The 22108-nt window shown below is 48.0% G+C and overlaps 1 protein-coding gene across 3 annotated transcripts; it reads right to left on the reverse strand.

The window, feature by feature from the left end:
• Positions 1–822: 822 nt before the first annotated feature.
• Positions 823–21855, reverse strand: LOC148838776 (uncharacterized). Of its 3 annotated transcripts, none has more exons than XM_088911270.1 (13): positions 21543–21855; positions 9442–9776; positions 8827–8977; positions 8273–8455; positions 7664–7801; positions 6713–6907; positions 6000–6243; positions 5618–5721; positions 5460–5535; positions 5035–5225; positions 3782–3970; positions 3324–3385; positions 823–2237 (listed from the first exon to the last, which is right to left on the reverse strand). In XM_088911270.1, exons 2-13 carry the CDS (start codon positions 9753–9755, stop codon positions 2003–2005), a joined length of 2082 nt encoding a protein of 693 aa, XP_088767396.1. In that variant the 5' UTR covers positions 9756–9776; positions 21543–21855; the 3' UTR covers positions 823–2002. The 3 variants fall into 3 exon arrangements, with proteins under 3 accessions (XP_088767396.1, XP_088767394.1, XP_088767395.1); XM_088911268.1 differs by having other exon boundaries at positions 3324–3388; positions 21543–21850; XM_088911269.1 differs by lacking the exon at positions 21543–21855 and adding an exon at positions 10114–10160 and having other exon boundaries at positions 3324–3388.
• Between the last annotated feature and the right edge of the window lie 253 nt (positions 21856–22108).

Genomic DNA, 22108 nt, shown 5'->3' on the forward strand with positions numbered 1-22108 from the left:
AAGATCTATTCTCTCCCCAACCCCCCGTCATTTAAAGGCATGCTGCTGCAGCACCACAAACTCATTCATAAATCTCTGGCCAGGATCGAATCTCCATCTTTCTGCCAGCCTTCTGCGTTCGTCTTCCAGGCTGCTGTAAATTAGATTCGCTCCAGCCAGCGAGGCCCCCAGAGACGCAGACACAGCAGGCACGGAGGCGTCTGCACACGTGATCAAGAGCGCTTTCTCTGCCATCGCTTAGCTTTCTCCCCTCTCATTAGGTCATGGGCTCAGCAGGGTCTGGGCAAGAGGTGATGGATGAAGGCTGGGGAGGAGGCAATGATTTCATTTTGTTGAGCTCATTTCTCTGCTGGTCTGGATTCTCTGTGCAGATATGGGGGGAATTAAACTGTCCGTCTACAGCTCCCAGGGTGCCTTAGGTATCTGCAAACTGGTCAAGTGCCCTACAGCTAACATATGGAAAAATGACACAAAATCATGTTGTTTTCCATCACAGAGGCAGCTACTGTATAACATATTTGGAGAAAATGTTCGTTCTTGACCATCAATTGCGACATCTAGAAAATGCTCAAATAAAAATAACTATCAAAATATTCATTCAGGTGTTCTCTGTATAGACTGTACTGGCAGCACATTATTCAAGATCAATATGAGATGAGATTAATTTGTTCAGACACAAAATAGTACTGTTTACAATTCTCCAGAATAAATGTTCATAGATCTCCTTTGAAAGTTTTGCATCTTTGAGGCATGTCACAAATAACAATGTATCCATCCATTTTCTAACAGAATAATAATAATAATAATAATAATAGATAGATAATCATCATCATCATCTTTATTTATATAGCAACTTTAAAAGTAACATCTTAAAGCACTTTATAGTAGGTGTAAAAAAAGGTTAAAAACAGTTTTTAGGATAGCGAAATTCAAAATAAGCACATATAAGAAACACAAATAGAACTGCAGCAGAAGATGCATGGTCTTGAGAAAGTGGAGAAGAGAGAGATGTTAATTAAGTAAAAGCCTGAAGAGAAAGGTTTAGAGTCCGGACTCTAATTCAGTCTCTGATATCCCTGAGGGTAGAATTCCAGAGTTCTGGGGTGCAGCAGGAGAAGGCTACGTCACCAATAGAGTGTAGACAGACTTGGGAGACAGACAGGAGACCGATGTCAGAGGAACGAAGATAATCAAACAACCTACCTGCGTAAGACTGATGCTGACAGAACTGAAGCTGACAAAAAAGACCTCCTTTCGTATAAAAACTCACATACTTTCTGCACTACTAAATTTTATTGTACAAAATTCCATCTGTGATGTTGGTTTTCTCTGAGTACACACAAAAGATCACAATCATGCCATGATTTTGAGGATGACTTCTCATCCAGCACATGTGGACGGTTTAAAATGTAGCATCTCCAGCACACAGCTGGAGGTCGTGAGTCGAAACACAACCCAGGTGTCTGTGTGAGAAGTGTGTGCAATGGAATGGAAATATTTATAACAAGACAGGTTTCAGTCAGATTGTGTTGCAAATCCTGTTCTCAAGACAACACTCTAACAGAGGCTCACAACATAAAGTACAGAGTTCAAGGCACATTCTTCTGTAGATCACAGTGCAAAAGAACTGTCTCATCTCATCTCGAAGGTGACCCTCAGAATTCTACACTGCTACAGTAACCAGTGAAGTGGTCTCTTTAGATGACCTACTCCAAAAATAGACAAATCTGGTTACAAGAAAACAGTATTTGAAGTTTAGAGCCACACGGTGCATGCTGCCGTTTTCTTAACGTGTTCCTGATAAATATTTACCTTTCATTAATGTCCTTGTTTTTCTTAATGGGACTTTCCATGTCTCCATGAAAGGAAGACAGTTCCTTCATTTCCACAGCCCTGAAAGGCATGTCAGCCCGCAGGCATGGCCATCGTCTTCAACGCGCCGTGTAAACCTGGCAGGTCTCTCTCTACTTCTCCGGGTACCGGCGACGGGTTCGAGGCTCCTTCACGTGGGGGGCGGGCCGTTGACGTAGTGCAGCATGAGCCGCAGGGAGCGGGCGAAGGTGTTGGCGCGATGGCAGCGGGAGTCTGTGGTGCCGGCCGGGAGCTGGCGCAGGAGGGCCAGGACAAGGGCCAGCGAGAGGAAGAGGAAGACGGCGGCCTTGGCCAAGCGCAGGAGCACAGGGACGTGGAGCAGCCGGGCAGCTCGACCGGTCCTGCTCTGTGGGACGGACTCCGCTCTGCAGAGGCAAAACACAGGGAGACGCTATCAGGTAGAGGCACACTGTGTGCAATGTGAATATATTACAACACATACTCTATTACACAGTGATCATACAGTGGGCATTTAATCATTATGAAGCAATAGTGGGCAGCACAGTGGTGTGGCAGTTAGTGCAGCTGCCTCTCCTCTCTTCAGACATGGGGCCCAACGCAGACCCTTGTAGAGGATTCTGTGCGGAGCTTGCATGTTCTCCCCAGGTCTGTGCAGGTACTCTCAGGGTGTTCTGGTTTCTTCTGCAGCTTGCTGGGTTATTTAGTGCCCCCAGATTGTCCCTGTGTGCTTGTGCCCAGCAATGAACTGGCACCCCATCCAGGCTGCAGTGTAGTGTGGTTGCAGTAACCCAGAGCTTCTTGCCAGAAATACGACGGATGATTAAGAAAAGTAAAATCTGCTTCCATTTGTAGAGTGTTTTTATTCCAAAGGATCTCAAAGTGATTTTCAGGATATAAAGGAGGGGTATCACGTCATTCACAGCACCCAGCTGTACTTCTGGGTTAGAATTTGTTCTGCTCTTTATTTTCTCCTTTATTGTAGGAATGTGGTTGAAAATTAGCTACAACTAAGAGGCGCGTTCACTGTAAAACAGCATGCGTGAGACTGCGAGTGCCATGTTTTGTTAAAATATATTTTTTAGTTATGTACACAAATTTTTATCAAAGACGTAAAGCTGTTTTTATCAATTTTTATGTTTGTCATTCTAATCATGTGCTTCAGTTTGCACTACGTCCCTCCTGTGTTCTCCTTATTTATGAAAAATGAACATTATAAATGACAGTTTTGTTGTTTCACAGTAAATAAATAGCACTTTACTGACTCAGACGTAGGGGGAAATATGAAAACTCAGAATCCCTGTTAACAGTTTAATACCGTAATCTTACCGATTCTCTAACTCTGTATCTAGAAATGCCCTTTACAAGTTAGTTTCAGGAATAAAGCCTTGAACTGTCTGCTGAAAGGCAGCAGGAGGAAAGGGAGAGAATCCGATTCTCTTGTTCCAGCTAAGCTGGTCTGATTGAATTCCAGGAGGTAACAAAGCTCTCACTCGGTGTCGATGTTGATTTTGACTTCGGGGATGCCAGCGCAGTTGATGCTCTTGTCCTGGACCTGCTGAAAACAGAAGAGGTGAAAGAAAGACAAGGTGGGGAGTGGCTGAGGGTGGGGGTGGATATCTCTGGGTGTAAGATGACATTTCCACTACAGGTGCTACGGTATTGTGGGAAGACTGGATGTCACCAGTGTGCCTCAGGTCTGATATACAGTAAATGAATGTGGCATTTCTTTATACTACAGCCATGTCTGCTCTGCTCTGCACTTGAGTCTAGACCTTCCCTTAGTCTGGTTTCTGTAGAACCAGGAGGAGAGAGTACCTGAGTACCTGAATCCCCCAGAGATGGGGTGCTAGTCACCCTAGTAAAGGCATTACCCAGCTATTCAGCTGGGGGCACCAGAGCTGTCCACACTAGGGCTTGAAACAAACACGTAAATGAGCGAATGTTTAACCTGCACGCCCGGGTGCACGCCCGGGTGTCTCCTGCGTCTGCTCCACGGTGCGGGGCCATTCGCGTACGACGCCTTCCCTTGTGTCTGACTCTGGGCGCTCCGCCCCTCCCCAGCAGGACAGGAAGTGAGGTGAAGAGGAGAGACATTTCCTGGGACACATGGCATGCCCTCCTGTGGCTGCCTGAAGCACTGGCACAGGGATATAGACAGATTCACTGTTCACGCAGCTACGCCATGGAGTCCCCGACAGTGAAGTCTCGGAGATCCGACACCAGGCTTCTACAGTTCTGATAGCAATAGTGATTAACACTCCCTCTCCGCTCCAATGAGGCGGGTTGTTGGGAGATAATTGGCACAGGACGTGGAGCACTGGTGCACACCAGCAGGTCTTAGGAGTCACCCCCAAACCATCCATTTCTAAACAACATTAACTGTACAGTGTTGAACCAAAGTTCAGAGACCATTTGAAATGACACCCCCTAACACCATGGTGCTCTGGAGGACCACAGGTGGCCACCCCTTAATTAACTAAACCCACTGACATGTTAAGTTGATCATATGTTTGAACCCTATACAAGCTGATCTGTGGGTCACCTTCTGTACCAGATCTGCTGGACTGTGGCTCTTCAGGTCCAGAGGCCCAAGGCTGACCACTAAGCTAAGCACTCAACAGGATTCTGTCAGGTGAACTGCACTTCTGTGTTTAGCCCTTTCCAGATTTTTGATTGCAGAGTAAAAGAATCATCTACACAGGTCATCTTTGGAACTGAGTGAGACATAAAACCAACATCCTGACTCTCTGTGGTCATTAAAAATCCAAGAGTGTCTCTTGAAAAGAGTAGGGGTGTGACTCTGGTGTTCTGGCTAAATTCCTACTGGTCTTTACCAGTCATGGCCTCCTAATAATCCCCATCTCTGAACTGGCTTCATCACTCTGCTCTCCTCCCCACTGAGAGCTGGTGTGTGGGGAGAGGACTGGAGCATCATCCAGGTGGGGCTGCACACTGGGGGTGGTGGAGGGGATCCCCATGACCTGTAAAGTGTTTTGAGTGGAGCGTCCAGAAAAGTGTTTTTAAAACAAAGCTGTATATGAATGAGTGTGATTATTCAGTTTACACATTATTTCACACCCATAACTTATTTCCGATATCCATTGTGTTTTCACAATGGTAATGAATTGCCACAAGGAACTGTGCAAAACTGATTTTTAAGCTATGGAGCAGGGGTAGACAGGCGATTTATACAGTCAGTACCTCCCGAGCGTCTTCAGTCTCCAAGGCTTCACCGTGAGCCGGCACCTCCAGTGCTCTGGGGGCCTGACGCAGAGGTGACTCTGTCTGCCCCAGCCACGCACTGATGCGCTCCGGGTCAAAGGTCACAGGCTCAGCCAGGTGTCCACTGGGCGTCAAGCGTGGCCCAGAAATGTGGTGAGGACTGTCTTCACCTGAAAAACACACCGAAACGTTCGAATGAATTCTACTCAGGTGTGCGAAGGTATTGAATGAAGCTGAGGCAAAAGGATGAGGAGGAACGTTCTGTGATAAGACAAACGCAGTGTGTTTGAGGTGCTCATTTTCTAATGGCAGGGCCCTGTCGCTCCAGGCTGAGCTGCAGACAGTGCTGCGCACGGCTGTGGTGTGCAGGTGTGCATGGGCGTCCCACAGGCCCAGTACCTTACCTGACTCCAGGCTGCCTGGCAGCGCAGAGGGGCCAGGCCGCCTCGTACCCTCGTATTCCACATCGCATTCTGTGCACTGAAGCAAACACAGGGGAACAAACCATGAGCCTCTTATCTCCATCCAGAGCTTGCTCATTACACGAACCCGGGGGCCTCACCATGTCTGCGGTGATCACGTCAGACTGCGACCCCAGCGAACTCAGGAAACTCCTTCTGTTGGCACACGTGTCCTTGGACAAGCTGTCTTCCTTGTGGGGCAGCCCTGTGAAACAAATTGTTGTCTGACTTTCGTACATCTTAATTTGAAGCCACTGGTCAAGGCCGATGTTTTTCACCTCTCACGAAAGCTGCCTGCCTGCCCCAGCAGCGTCAGCAGGCAGGGGTGTGGGAGTGATACAGGCACAGAAGAAAAAGACGTTTGCCGCCAGCCCTGGATGGCAAGCTTTACTGCAAGCTTTACTCGTAAGAAATCTGGGCAATCGAAACTGGCAGCAGCCGGAGTCAGTTCTCTTATCCTCTCCGGGCAGGCGCGTGGCTTACCCGTGATGACGCTGAAGTAGGAGGAGTCGGCGTCGTCGTGGGAACCGGATCCCCCCACGTCGACAGAGGGGTCCCACTCCAGGGCCAGGGAGTCCAGGCTGGAGCCGGGGCCCAGGCCTGCGGCAGGGGAGAGGGAGCGCTGAGGATCCGACACGCTGCTCCGGTCGTAAATCCCCTCGTCTTCCCACTGCGCCTCCGAGTCGGAGCCGGAGTGCTGGTCCAGCAGCAAGTCCTCCTCGAACACCTGGGGGACAGGAAGGACGGAAGTGAGGGAGGACCCAGCACACCTGAACACCGCTGAGCACACAGCGCTGGAGTTCGCAACGCTCACTCCTGAGCCCAGCCCTGCATTCGGAAGACAGACATCAAGACTTTATTCCAACTCCAAATACTTCATTCATCCCCAAAGGAGCAATCTAATTTTACACGACTTATCAAAACAACCACTCAGCTCTGAAATGGGCGTCGCATTAAACTTCACCCGTGAAAGCTGCAGGATGCCTGGTGCAGGAAGACAGCTGACCATCCCTGTGTTCAGGATCAGCACAGATCATTACAGACCTGGAGGTATTCTAGGTAACCTAAAACCCTCAATGGCTAAAAGACCAGAAACAGAGCGTGTTTACTCCAATAAAGCCGATAATTCGCGGAAGTGGTGCTGATGGGAAATGAGACGCCCTGGAGTTCTGCAGGAGCGGAGTGCCAGAGCTCACCAGTCGCATGCTGAGCAGACGCGTGTGCAGCCGCGCCACCCCGTCGAAGACCCGGGCGCAGTACAGCAGCAGATCCTGCAGCTCCTCCTCGATCTCCTCGGCGTCGCCAGGCTCACTGCGCTGGATCAGCCTCTCGCCCCACTCCAGCAGGCCGGTCAGCCGCTCCGCGTTCTCCCCAACCAGCACCTGGAAAGTCTGCTCGCACACAACTCCCACCAGTCAGCCCAGTGAGGAGCGAGCTCAACACACAGCGTCACTGCCGCGGGCCTCTGTATGTCACTGTAGCTCCTCCCCTCTCCCCCATCACTCCTGCATCTCTCCTCCCCTCTCCCCATCTCTCCTTCATCTGTCCTCCCCTCTCCCCATCTCTCCTCCCCTCTCCCCCATCCCTCCTTCATGTCTCCACCCTCTCCCCATCTCTCCTCCCCTCTCCCCCATCCCTCCTTCATGTCTCCTCCCCTCTCCCCATCTCTCCTCCCCTCTCCCCCATCCCTCCTTCATGTCTCCTCCCCTCTCCCCATCTCTCCTCCCCTCTCCCCCATCCCTCCTTCATGTCTCCTCCCCTCTCCCCATCTCTCCTCCCCTCTCCCCCATCCCTCCTTCATGTCTCCTCCCTTCTCCCCATCTCTCCTCCCCTCTCCCCCATCCCTCCTTCATGTCTCCTCCCCTCTCCCCATCTCTCCTCCCCACTCCCCCGTCCCTCCTTCATGTCTCCTCCCCTCTCCCCATCTCTCCTCCCCTCTCCCCCATCCCTCCTTCATGTCTCCTCCCCTCTCCCCATCTCTCCTCCCCTCTCCCCCATCCCTCCTTCATGTCTCCACCCTCTCCCCATCTCTCCTCCCCTCTCCCCCATCCCTCCTTCATGTCTCCACCCTCTCCCCATCTCTCCTCCCCTCTATCCCGTCGCTCCTGCATCTCTCCTCCTCTCCTTCATCTCTCCCTCCCTCTCACCTGCAGCTCCTTCATCTTTTCCGAGCTGTTGTTCCCAGAGAAGTGCTCCACTTCAGTCAGCCGGAGGTTCAGCTCTGCCAGCCAGATGGCGATGTCCTCTCTCTCGCTTTCGAACTCCTCCCGCTGGTTGACAAAGTGCTGCAGAAGACCAGAAGATACAACACATTCACCAGTGCACTGGCAGTCCCATCGATTAGCTGCTCTGTCTCGTGGGGGGGAGGAAACGTCTTCCATTCTTCCGAGTAATGAATTAGTACAGGTGTTTTTACCAATTGTCTCTATCTTGTGGGTTTTGTGTTGTCTTGATATAGCTTTTGTAAGGTGCATGCTGCCCCTGTGATTTAGCAGTTGTGCATTAACTTGCTTCTCACCATCTGGTTCCACTGTCTCATTGCCTTGGGCTATTAGCATATATGTATTGCCTACAGTGTGAACACATCTCACCACACCGAGGAGCTGGGCAGTGCTGTGGGTTTGTTTCTCGCCATGCTCAGGAAGTTTCTCAGTTTGGACCGTCCCCGTAGCCTAGATGTTGCATTCTGCGTCGGTGTTGTGCAAACAAGTGGTTCCCTGAGGGGGTGTTTCTGGAAAGTGGCTTGAAGAGTCAACCTTGAGCCTGCGGCACACGTTGTCCACGGTCCTGCTGAGGAGGTCCCAGCGCTGGCTGCTGTCCTGGAAGAGGAGCTGCAGCTTCGTGCCCACCTCACAGCCGTAGACCCTCGCCAGGCACCGGTACTGCTGGTTCATGGACTCCAGCTGAGCCAGACGAGCTCTCACCTCCCTCTGCAAGCCCTGGCACCAAAGACAACACCTCACTGGAACACACCGCAGCTGAGACACGCTTCGCACAATTAGGCTTAGGAGAACCCTGCCTGACAAGCCAAGGTTTGGGTCACATGTCTTCATTAGCTTTAGCCTTTGACAGCTTAATTAAAGCCGCATTGCAAACCAAGGACATTCCCAGCAAGAAACCAGTCTGTGGCTCTAAAATGCAGAGATATCAAACTCTGTTCTTTGATGGTATTTAGTGTTGTTTTCACCTGCATGAGGACTGGAAGAACTGTCTCCAGGTGAGAGAGATGCGAGTTTTCATTTCTGAGCCCTAATGTGCAGGCCTGGAAAGGAAGAGGCTAATCTTAGCTGGGCGGGATGCTTCACCTCACCTCAAACTTCCTCAGCTCCTCCTTGGCAGTGATGTACGGGACCTGGGCGGAGTTGGGGTTGGCGGCAGAGCTCTCAGCCAATCGCAGCCAGTCGCCGAAGTGTGAGTGGGCCTTCAGGAACTGCTGCCACAGCCTCCAGCCCTGCTCCAGCCTCAAATACACAGCCACACAATGCTGGATGCAACAAGGACCCTGGCTTTGTGAAACAAGTGCTACTACACCGCTTATATACACACCGGACTACAACTAAGATTGCAAGTTTAAATTGAACTGGAAGACCCAATGACCCTCACCTTTCATTTGAGTGCTCGCAGAAGTCACCGATGCTACTGTACACACTAGCACACAGCGCAATAATCCGAGAGATCACCTGTCCTTTATGTCTTGCTTACCTGCTTGCTTGCAGGTACATGTTGTGAGAAACCAAAAAATGACTGAAAGACTCCAGAGGACAAATATAGATTGCACAGCTTGGAGGCTTTTCTCTCTGTGCCCATAACTCTTCGTTTCAGTCCTTCCAGATTTCAGCCTTGCCTAGTTTCCAGCCCCAGTACGCTGTCTATCCTAGGTCTCTTCTTCGAGAAGAAAGAAAAGCATGAGCACAACCATACTCACTGGATATGCATTTCCAAGGAGGTGTTGCAGACATGGCAGTGGGTATTTTGGCACCCCATCACCAGTGGAGGTGCTGGATATAGGTGGTTTCCATTCATCTCCAGTGGGATGAGGTACTGGCTGACTTCAGGAGTCGGCGCCGGGTCCAGTTCCCCACGGCGGGCCCGGCCATCGGGGGCCTCGTGTCCGTCAAGGGCCTCTCGCCGGTCCTCCTCATGCCAGCGACTGCCTAGGGCCTCCAGGCTGCGGAGGCCAGGAGGGTTGAGCTGGCCACCAGAGCTCCCTGTTCCTCCCACTGGGGAATCTCCGGGCATCTCGGCATCACAGAGGACAACCTGCGGGATGGGAGACGAAGAGCCGTTGGCCAAGCGGTCCTGGAGGGGCCACAGAGAATCACCTCATTCACACCTGGGAAAGACATCAGTCTGGCTTCAGTCATTGCAAGGTCAGGCACAGCACAGGCTGGAACGCTATGTGTTCCTTCTTGCTGTGGCTGACAGTTTTCCAGTATAAAACTATCAAGCTGGAAGCAATTCTAACCACAAACGTATAACATTTGACTAAGACAGAAGATCTTAGAAGGAGAGAGAAATCTACATGGAGGAGCCCTCTCAGAGATAAAAACAGCTGTATTTAAAGGAGCGATCTGTGATCACTGTGGCTTTCTCTGACCTAGTCTTGTATTCAGTAAACTCCAGTGCTCTTATCTTGGTTGTGGTACACGGCGTCTATAAATGAGAAAACAGACTTTTATGTTTTTTACTTTCATGTTTGTACAAAAACCATTAATTGTAATCATGCTAGATTAAAAATCTGGTGGAAACATCGGAGAATCTTCAGAACTTGATCAGCAGAGTCCTGCGTTGGAAAGATAAGAGGGCCTTACTCTGAGATTTACTGCTCAACCTGTAATTAGACATCATAATTCAAGCCACAATTACAGCAGCACCGCACTAAAATCTCATCTGGTTAGACCCCATCAGGAAAAAAGGCTCAGTCAGTGATTCGTAGCCTGTGACTCGTATTGGAGAAGAATTCAGAATATATTAGTGGTACAGAGGATTGCCTGAGCTTGCAGAGGCAGACTGTCACAATGTGTTAATTGAGTGGCTGTATGTCTGCAGAGGAGATTCTGGGAGCTGTACAGAAGTTTTTTATTTCCTTTAGCTCTCAGCAGGGGAAACCCTTTTCAAAGAGCCCAGTTTTACAATGGCTTTTTTCCTGCTCCCCAGGCAACAGAGTGCCTGTCAACCTCCACGTAATCAGTGGCTCATAAGGTGTTTCTGGAGACAACACACAGATACTTTGTACAGTATGTCGTGAACTAATACGACATGCCCTTGAAGTCAACCCCCCTCCAATAACGTTACTTTGTCAGTAAATTACAAGGATGGAGAAGTGATTGTTTGCTCACCAGGCCAGAACTTGTTCACCATAAGAGACGGGTTTAGCCACTACTGACCCTGTCCACTGCTCCTGGCAAAGCTAATTTAACCAACAGCCCCTCTACTGTCCCCTTACCTCCCAGCTCTCCCTCTCTCTCTAAACACTGGGCTCCAAAGGTCACAGAGCCCAGTAATAAAAGTCTTATCAGCCTGATAGACAGAACAGTGTATTGAGAAATTGGTGGCAGGCAGGTGAGGCAAACACTGTTAACAAGGTTTTAGTGCCTGTCATAAACATATGTGTTGTACACCACAACAGCAGCCAGTTGCTTAGAGGAAAATCTACAAGTAATTAGTGGAATTCAGCTCCTTTTTTCCCCAAGAATCACCATTATACTGGCCATAACTTTTTGTTTAAATCCTTCCAGATCTCAGCTTAGTTTCCAGCCCCAGTACATTGTCTATCCCTGTGTCCCTGTGTAATAGGGATGTCTATCCCTATTATACTGTTGGTTAGAAGATGGAGGTTTTGAGTATAGTTTAAATTGGGCATCTCCTGCCCAGGTCCTGGTCTTGAACTAGAGCAGGGCTGGGCAGTCCTGGTCCTAGACTGCTGATTCCCAGCAGGCTTTATTCCATCTCAGCTCTTAAAAACTTAAATCTGCTCAATACCGGCTTATTTGGACCAATTAAATAGCTTCTCACTGCTCTTCAGAAGCTGGTGCTTGTAAACAGTGGTTTCTGATCCAAACCCTAGGGAACGCCTGTGCTTGCTGGTTCTCCCTCCTTCCCGCTGAGCTCTAAATCTCCAGCGCCTGCTGATGTCTTTAATACATCCGATTACTCGTTTAGACCTTTCACTGCTTCTGCACATCAGTCCTGACTTTCAAAGATACCCTGCTTCAAGGGTATTGATTCCAGCAATTTTAGCACACAGAACTTTAAACAGCCTCTCCTGTTCTTGCTCACTCTTGCTGCCGACTGAACAGCTGGGGGTGTCAATGTATTAAACGCTAGCGCGTCCAACTCCAGATCAGAAGGTTGCGTGTTCAAATCGCGTTGGGGTCAGCTAATGCTTTTTGAGGACGGTGTGGTGGCTCTGTGGCTCAGGATCTGTGCCTGTGGCTGGAAGGTTGCCGGTTCGTATCCCGTGGCTGGCAGAGGAATCCTACTCCGTTGGGCCCCTGAACAAGGCCCTTAACCCCAACTGCTCTAGGGGCGCAGTATAAATGGATGACCCTACGCTCTGACCCCCAGCTTCTCCCCCTGTCTGTGTGTCTCATGGAGAGCAAGCTGGGGTATGTGAAAAGACAGATTCCTAATACAAGAGATTGAATATGGCCAATGAAGTGATCTTATCTTAAGAGGTTCATTTGGATACATTTCAGACAACAGACAATGAGGGGAGCCCTGAATCTCAGGAAATGGTACAGGGTTGATACCAGTTACAATTCCTTTCCACATTTCAGCATAACATATGCTTCACACACAAGGGCACAATTCTGACTATCAAACAAGCATGGAAGCAGCTCGAGTCTAAGAAAGTTTGACGACAATGCAGAAATGCAATATGCAGCAATTAAAAAAAAAACACCAGCAGAGAACACGCCTATACATTCTCAATACTGAGTATGGATCATATATACCCAAGGTGTGTGTATATATATAATTATACCCAAGGAAAGTAAAAAAATCCTTTGCCGTCTCACTGTTGCTTTTTGTTGAATGTAAGGATAGGTTCCTTTCTGTCTTTTTGTGAATAAAGGCCTGGTTAGATAACATTATACTGGGAAGAATTTCAATCATTGTTTAAAAATAATACCGTGCAAATGTATTCTTTGCTGCAGGGCTTTAAGTTTCTTCAGCATGGCAAAACAAAGCTGCCTGTGCCAGATCTTCAGCAATCTGAGTGAAACAGGAGATGGGTTTCAGCAGGAGTATATGGACATATCAAGTTTCCAGCTTTATTCATTGCGTGTGACATACTGACCTGGATCCTGTACTTAAAATTGGGTCAGGTTTCATTTAGGCTCCTCAGAAAAGTTATTTTTCTTGAGATGGCTTGAGCCTAAGACACAGAGCCCTTACAAGAAAGCACAACAGGCTGAATCAGAATCAGAGAAGTGATGATTTGGATGTTTTATGTGAGAGAAATGAAGAGATGGCCTGTAGCAGACACCGCGTTAGTATGTTGTGTCTTGGAAGCAGATCAGATCAGAGAAAGTGAGAAACTGCTTCCCCAGTTAAATTAAGGGGAACTTTAGGATGGCCAAATTATACAGTCCCAGAGTGGAATTTAGCCAGGACCCCACAGTTAACAGTCCTACTCTCATGAATAGTGCTCTGGGACCTATTATGGTGAAGTAGTCAGAACCTCAGTTTAATGTCTTTTAACAAAGACCTCCACCTCCTGCAGTACTGCCATCATACTGGACTATTGGTTTGGAAAGCTGACACAAGAGCAAGGACAGCCCCCTGCTGGTGTGGCAGTATGTGATTAGTCCCACCACTGCACATTCTGATATCTGGTTAAGAAAGAGGCCTTTCTTAATTTCCCTTTTACAGAAATAAGAAAAGGCATGAAGCAAAACTATGCTTAAAGCTTGTTGCAATAAGAAAACAAGGAGCCCATCCTGAAATATATTTAACAAAGTTATAATTTTATGAAGTGGTGTCACATTGAAAAGAGGTGACCTAGATAATTTCAGACATTAACAGTCAAATAGTTTATACTTAATTGACATTTTTAATTCTGCCTCGGGAAAATCATTAAAGGATAAAAAAGTAAGAAATTGGGACAAGAACAATTGTAAGAAACTCATTTGTTGATCATTGTCTCTTACCAAGTAGCCTGTAGATATTAACAAAGTGTCTACGACTTTAGTCTCTCTGGGTACAGATGAATGGCAATTGGATTAGCACAAATAGTGTGTTTGGCAGCGAGCAGTGAGCTTTGAGACAAGCAGGACCACTTTAGTTCTGTTAAAATGAGCTTTCGATTACATCAAAGTTAGGTGCCTTGCCTATTCTTGGCCAGCCTGTTTGATTCATGGCCCCAGACTGCAGCCCAGCAATAAAACATTTCCTGGGAATCTAGGAACAAACACAGCTCTGCCCATCTTCTCCAGGCACTGAACTAATATTTGTCCTCCACTTTTAGGTTATAAGCGGTAAAGCTATTTATAAATACACACACAGAAAAGAGTCACCTATCACAAAATAAGTGAGACTTCCAACTATAAGGGACTACAGTCAATGTGAACATTGATCTTAGAACGTCTGCTTATCTGGAGGTAAGGCTGTTAAAAATACACTTACGCACAGTCTGGGTCGACTGGCAAGTTCATTGATGCAGCTGTGGATATTGAGCTGGCTGTTACTGACATATTGAAACAGCTTGATATGACTGAAGGACGATGCAGTGTGACCACTGTACTGTGGAGATGTGAGCTGGTAGTTCCTGCCATATCCCAAAACTGTATCCTGTCCTACTCTGCCACTGTAGGATGTACCATGATTTCCCTCTGGTGTCATTGTTTTGCTTCTCCTTTCGCTGTAGTATGTTACAGGGAACTCTGAAAGGAAAAGGAGCCTTACTAATGCTTCTGTACTAGATAGCCCAGTAGATCTGCAGAATCCATGAAAAATACCACCACTTAGTGTTTCTGTGTAGCCGGGGGCCTTGAAAATGTGCAATTGTCAACTACAGAGTGATTTTAAATGCTTTCTAACTTAACTGACTTTCTGTTTGCAGCTCTGCCGTGTTTAGTGAGCTCACAAAAGGGCTTCAGGATGGAAAACTCATAATGGTCCCGTCTTGGAAGGGCTCTCCCTCCCCCTGGAGGGAAATGAGTTAGAAAAAACAAGTGATGTGTGATCCTTTCCTGCAACAGGCTTGCTGCTGGGTTACAGAGGTGCTGTTGGCCTCCCGGGACTGTTGTGGTCTTCAGCTATAGGCTCTTGCGAACATTCAGTGTTTGTGGGACTTGCTCTACTTGTGATTACTTTGACTGCTATTCGAGACAGGCTGCGAGGTGCACGTCACAACGCCCCAGCTTTATTCAGATAAGCAAAAACCGGAGGAACTGATGCGGGATTGAGAATTACAGCGCTTCACTGGGCAATTCCAGAGAGCACAGAACACACATCCTGCACGCTGTCTCCTGGGTCATGCCTTGTCACTGCGATTTTCAAACGGCACACAGAGGTCTCTCCATCCTTCTGCGGGCAGTCACTGTATCCGCTGAATATTTATAAATCTTCTAACTGACCACTGCTTCCAGTCTGTCCTCTGGTTTGTCTTGTATAACAGTTCCCTCATCGGCCCTACAAGGACTCCAGCCTACATGAGACGACTGCTCTCTGCAGAAGGAGCCCTAGTGTATGTCCAGCCTGTTATAAAGATATCTTTAAAGCTTCGAGCTGTACAATTGTTGGGGTCATCAAGCGAGGCATGCAGTAATCCAATTAAAGGCAACGCCAACTTGTTACCAAAACAAGGTGACCCCTTCGGTTCTTCAGGAACCGTGTCAGGTGCCTGGGGTATTAATAAATCAACAGCAAGTCAACGCTGTCGAGATCACACAAAGCTGGTCGCATAAAAACTAAATCTTTTTTTCCCAGCGAGGAAGATAAACACTGCCCCCCCCCCAGCCCCTGCTGCTCCTGCCTGACGGGCTCTCTGCCACTGTCAGGAGAGATTCCCGTCTTCCCTGTTCGTTCCGGGACACGCCGGAGACAGGCTGGCCCCGTCCCTCTGCTCCAGCGGAGTGAGAGAGGCCGTTGTCATGGGGAGAACAAAAGCACCCAAAATCTAACAAACACATCTGCCTCTCGCTCGCCAACAGCGCGGGGAGAACTCGCCCCCGACACCCGATCTGCCCCGGCTGAGGACCAGAGACTCCCTCCACAGAGCGCAGCACAGTGTGTGATCCGCACCTCCCTCCGGCTGCGTTTCCTGCCTCTCCTGTGCTGTGAGCACTGTCCGACCTGCAGCCGCTCTTCTCTCCAGAAGAGAGGGGCACAGTGCAGAAAGGAGCAAAGCCTCCTTCCTCAGCACCTCTGCGCCTGAGAGACGGGGAGGGACGGGGGAGATGCAGTATAGTAGGCGACATTTTGGCCCTTCAGTTTCACTGTGGACAAACTGCCTTGTCCTTAGTCGGCCTAAGAACAAAGGAAAGGTGACAAGCCCATCGAGTCTGGTTGATCTGAGGAGTCTCAAGGGTCCTGGCTTCCACAAGGCTGGGCAGCCCGTTCCGTACACCCCCAACAAACTGGGCTAGACGGTGCCTCTTGCTCTGGATGTCAAACTGTTTAGGCAGGCAGTTTGCCACCGAGGATCGAATGGAGCCTTGACTTTCCTCTCCTCTCCAGGTGGAGGTGCTGGCTGGGTTAAAGTTTGCCAGTGTGTGCATGTGTGTGTCTACGTGTGTGTATGCAATTGCCTCCGTGTGTGCCTGTGTGTGTGTGCCTGCTTGTGCCTGCACCTGTGTGTGCGCATGCGTGCGCGCATGTGTGCACCTGTGCGTGCGTGTGTGTGTGCACCTGTGCGTGCGTGTGTGTGTGTGTGCACCTGTGCGTGCGTGTGTGTGTGTGCACCTGTGCGTGCGTGTGTGTGTGCACCTGCGCGTGCGTGTGTGTGTGCACCTGCGCGTGCGTGACTGTGTGTACGTGTGCCCTGCAATGGCACTGAGAACAGAGCGGAATCCTGCTTTGCTCTCTGTGCTTCCAGGTGATGCTCCGAGTTGCCATCACCCTCACTAGGAACAAGTGGCTTTCTGACAGCAGGCGGACAGGTGAATTTTTATGTTTTTGTTTGACTGTTTCGCTGTTCCCTTCTAGACGAGTTCCTTCTGAATCTCACCGCAGCAGGACCGGCACTTGGAGGGAGCTGAGTGCTGGCAAAATGAGAGAACTGCAAGGGCTACGACAGTTCCTTGTTATTTATTTTTAATGTTACTTTTAACTTCTTAACTCCCGGGTGTTAAATACACAGGCTTTTTTAAAGCCATTCAAGACTTATTACGAGAGTCTGCACTGAAAGCCGTGTCATTATTTATTTGAATTTTTTAATAGGTTATTACGTTAAGATTAAAATCATCATTAGAAAACTGAATATCTAATTAACAGGCAGACAATCCTAACAATGCACTAAAATGACAAAACAATTGCAGTTACACTGAATTAAGCATACCACCCAATTAAAACTCCCATGAAAAAAACAATTAGCTACAGCTCTGGCGTTTGTTGCTCACTCCTTGATCCGTTTCCCTGACAGTGAACGGAGCCCTGGGGAAATGCACGGGTTCGAGGAAGATCATTCTGCTCGCTCTGCTCCAGCCCCTTGTCGTGACAAACAAGGCGGCTCACAGGAGTCACCCCGAGGTCACGCCGATGACACGCTGACGACTGCTTAGCCCCCCCCAGGGGGAGGAAGGCAGCCCACAGGGAAGAGCAGAGCGCCATGTTGGCACAAAGAGTGGGTGGAGCTCAGGGCTCCAGGCCCATCACCCATCCCTGAGGGGCCTCGAGGAGCCACACTCAGAGTGCTCCAGTAAATGCCCTGCAGTGTACTGATCATGGCTGTAAATGTGAATTTACTGTTGGTTGACTTGCCTTGTTAAATAAAGAACAAAAAAAAAACACTGTAGCCATTTTGTTTTGTGACTCAAGCGTGAGTCCGAAACTGGGCTGTAGGCCATGTTTCATTTGCAGGGCTGTTTTTTTTTCTTCCTGGTGTGAGATTACAAAAAAACAAACCTGTCGTCTGTCGTCACAGCGATCTGCTGCAACAAAACAACGAGAAACAAGAAACCAGAAGAAAACACAGCAGCTCCGGTGCCAGCCTCTGGACATGGCACCCAGGCCACTGGCAAGATGAGCGCACTCCGCACGTCAACACACTCCGCCACACTGCAGGCGCTTGCAGTTTATCGCTCCTGTAGCTTCAGCGCTTGGCTCTGTACGGTGCCCGACTCTTTCGTCCTTAATTTTATACGAGCGCTGGCGTGTTTTTATACATCACAGCTCTGAACCAGCAGACTGAGAATGGAAAGGCTGCGGTCTGGGATTACATTTACTGCATTTAAGCTTTATTTCCAGTCTGGAAGGTTTCTCCTGCCCACACAGTCTTACAAATTGCAACACCATTTGCACTTCTTTATGGTAGATTTGTAAACCCAGTGGGACATCACAGAGAAACACTTACAGATCACTACCAGATTTGAATAAATAGTTTTTTTTTTTGCAGGTCCTAGTTATATTTGTGAGACAACACCAAGAGCAAAATGAATCAAGCACAAACACATTTAGACTTGGTGCAGATATACCTGATGGACAGGGATCTCTTTTTAATATAGCAAGGCTCTGTAATCAAAAATCCCACAAGCATTAAGACAGCTGCAGGGAAGCAATCTCTATAAGCCGTTGATAAATATCAAGTATTCAGCTATCTCCATTAGGGAATCCATGGTGGAATTACTACAGCAAAACCTTTATTATTCATATTAGGTCACACTTAAATCTAAGCTATTATATGAATATCTGGCAAATAACCAGGATCACTGAAATATCACCTTTATCACCTAAAAGATCTTTAAAGAAACAGTTTAGACATAAATCACTTCACTTGACAACCTCAAACAACAAAGCCAGGCTTTTCATCTAAACTTTTTTTCAAGTTGATAAGGTTCTGATAAAAAGGTGCACTGTGAAGCCATGTAACATAGTGTTGAGAAAAACAGACCAGCACAGTCTTTCCAGATAAGCGTATCAATATTGATGTGGTTCAGTCTGATGTCTGCTGCATTAACATTTGCCCTGCTTAAACCCAGGAAATCTCCCTTTAAATCCAGCGTTATCCAATCAAATATACCTGTCATTTCTGCAGATGACAACAGAGACCAAATTGAGCTCCTACTCCTCAGTTTTCATTCTGGGTATTTTTATCCCTGTCCAGAGGGGGAAGCTATTCTGTTTTCTGCTGCAGCACATCTCGCTGCAAATGTGCAGTCCCAGCAGCAGCCATCTTGTTTTCAATCAACTGACAGCTGCTGTACGGACAAAAAGCATCACGCTGGGACCCGACTTATTCGTAGCAAGCTGTCCCTGATGGCAGTGTCCCGGAGCACCGACTTCCTGGAAAAACACCGCGTCAGAAGCAGTAAACAGGGCTCTGTACTCCCTGCTCGGATTAGGATGTGGAAAAATAACCAGAGATGTTCAGCAAAGGACAAGGACAAGAAAGTTAGCTTATGCCAGTGCCAGTAGTTTCTTATGGAAACCACTCACGACAGGCACAGAAGTCTTCTTTATCAACAGCTCAGCAGCTGTCATTAGGATTGAAAGAAACACTGTGATACTAGAGGTTTTTTTAATAAAAAAGGAAAAAAACAGTTCCTATACAAAGTGAATCAAATTATTTGCATTACTTGTATTTAATTTTACTGCAAGGTAATAGATTTTGTGACCTTTTCAATAATAGGATCTGTAATTCAAGTGACCTGGTACAGTATATAGGCTAAGAACCCAGACATTACCGAGGTTCACAAAGATGTGAACTGTGCCCTGATTATGCTGTACAAGCTCGGCTATGTTCTCTTTTTGGAGTTTCTGAAACACAAAATCATCCTTAAATTAAACACTCCAGAAACTTTCCATAAACCTCTGCCACTCAGCGTACTTTCATCTAATTATCCATTTGTTTAACCCTTATTGTCTCTAGTGCTTGTACTACCTGTAAGACCGCAGGTGTTTTAGAGCACAAATAAAAATAAACCTGAGCTCATTCACACCACACGCGTTCTTATTTTTCTCACACAGCCGGATGTCACCCTCTACTCCAGGAGACCCTTAATGCCTTGACACCAGTCTATCCTTTATTTCAGCTTTTCCAGGACAGTTCCCCCTGTGATTTCAATTTCGTGATTCTGTCCTCCGCAAAAACATGGCGCCCGAAGGCAACCCAGCCATGGGGACAAGCAGTGTGTGAATACCAGCATGGCAAGAGCCTCCAGTACTAGACCCTCACTGGGGCAACCAATACTGCAGCACAGCTTGGCAGCAGCTCGTGTTTCTGACACCTGGGGCTGTTACCCTACTAGCAGCAGTTACCTCCTGTCCAGGGTCAGGGACTGGCAAGAAAGGAAGTACTTGATTATTTCTCCGCAGCCTGTTGATAAGAGAGCTTGGAGCGGCTTTGAATCAGGGAGCAGAGGTTGAGGAAGTACGATGGATTCCACATCTTTGTTAAAGAGCAAAACAAGACGTCAGCGTTAAGGCAGGCCGGTTTCACAGGTGAAGCAGAGAAACAAGTGACTTCTCATTTACACAGGACGAGCCCCAGGGGACAAATTAAAACAATTCTACGCCTTCAGGGGAATATTCTAAACCCAGACACTGAAGTTTAAAACCCAAGAACAGGAGCGCTTCTGTTTGGCTCCTCGGAGTCTCATTTGCATTTCTGGAGATATCCCGACGCTGTTTCGCATTAACGGGGGGTTTCTGTAGTAAAATCTGATGTAGAAGGTTTTTCGGGAGTGCAAGAACAACGTGGCTCATCATTTGGAACGTAAACGAGACTGTGAAAGCTATGACCTTTTGAGAAATAAAGCCGACAGGTGATGTCTCTTTGGTTCCAGTAATTGTAACAAAACAACCCCGCAATATCGAACTCAACTCATATTAGTCTGTTAATCCAACACCGCAAGAAGAACTCTATACTATGGGCTTGGTTTGAGATTCCGCAACACACTCATATTGTATTTTTATTCCAGATACCCTACCCTGCGGGTGTGACAAAGCGTGTCCCTAAAGTAACTTGTGATTCATGCCCCGAACTTACTGGCATAACCTTAATGCGAAACGAAGGAAAAACCGGTTCTTAAGCAAGGCCTCGAGTGTCAGCGCAAGGGCTGCTTACATACTGTTTACCAAAGGCCCTCACACGCTCATGGCCCTGCCTCTCATCACTATCGCATGACCGCTGACAGACTAACACGGATAAAAAAAACAAACTACTTTTGTATCCTGCGCCATAAACCTTAAAAATTGGTGCAGATTCATGACTCGAGCTCTCTTGATAAAAACACTGTCTTACACAGTCCCAGCCTCGGCTTTGTCTCCCAGTTATATAGTGGGCATTTGCCTTGATCACGATCAGAAATCGCGTATTCAGTTCTGAGTTAACTACTGTTGGTAAAACCAAGGGTGACGGTATGCAAACGGTAAGTAAGAGAAAAGCGCCACCAGCTGTAAAGCGAAATGACTTTTAACTCCTCGCTATGATCGGAAACATGAGCCGCTTAAAGCTGCCCCTCACACTAACTGGACACGACTTGACCTTCTTGGCCCCAGTCCGGACGGAGGCCGGCAGACTGCGCTGTGTCCTCAAGCAGAGTGTTTTGTAGCAGGTGTCTCTCAATCAGTTCGCTTCCGTCCTATCGGATAGATCGCAGATCAGCGACGGGATTGTGTTCCCAAGATGCCACGTTAGGTCAGTCTGATTCTCAAGCGTGTCGCGTTCGGTGTCGTCTTTGCACCACTTGGAAACGTTCTTACAAATGCAGACTATTTCACCGGCACAGAAGTGGCGAGCGTGCGAGTCTGCAAACGCCCAAGCCACTCGGGATGCAACAGAAACGAAACTACACGCTAGAAGAACTCTCTGTCACAGACACAAACACACAAAAAAAAACAGTTAAACTCTTGAAAACTTACGCTCCTGTTGTCTCTTCATACCAGAGCCAGGGAGAGAATTGTTGTATATTTCTTTGTTGGGGAACTCACGTAACGTGAGGTCAGTACACTACCTGATCAGTCCATTTCCCGTAATACTTTTCCCAATATGTATATATGTAACACTAATAAACAGACTTCCGCACCAGGCTTGCTTGCAGACGGAAAATCGGTGACCGACGCTTCTTCCGTTTCCAACCAACTGTCGAGATCTCACCAAAGAAGCAGGAGGCTGGGTGGTGCTGACCAGAAACCAACCTGTCGCTCTGAGTAGCGCCACAGGTGAGCAAACACTGCGCGCTCGGCGGCTTGCCTGCGTTTCGAGGTTACAGGTAATCTGATGCTCCTTCCAGTCAGAGGCCACACCTTCGGCGCTAGCGCCGGGGTGCGAGGGCTCAGACTGTCGTTTCACTGCGCCACTGCATGAACACTGCCCTGGTGGAAAGGATCGCTTTTTCCTTTAAACTGACTTATTCCCTTTATTTTTCACGACTCCGTTCATAGTAGCCAAAAAATTTAACTGTTACTATAATTTCAGCATTATTAGC

This window comes from Atractosteus spatula, chromosome 3 (assembly GCF_055471065.1).
Source record: "Atractosteus spatula isolate fAtrSpa1 chromosome 3, fAtrSpa1.hap1, whole genome shotgun sequence".
Taxonomy (NCBI): domain Eukaryota; kingdom Metazoa; phylum Chordata; class Actinopteri; order Semionotiformes; family Lepisosteidae; genus Atractosteus; species Atractosteus spatula.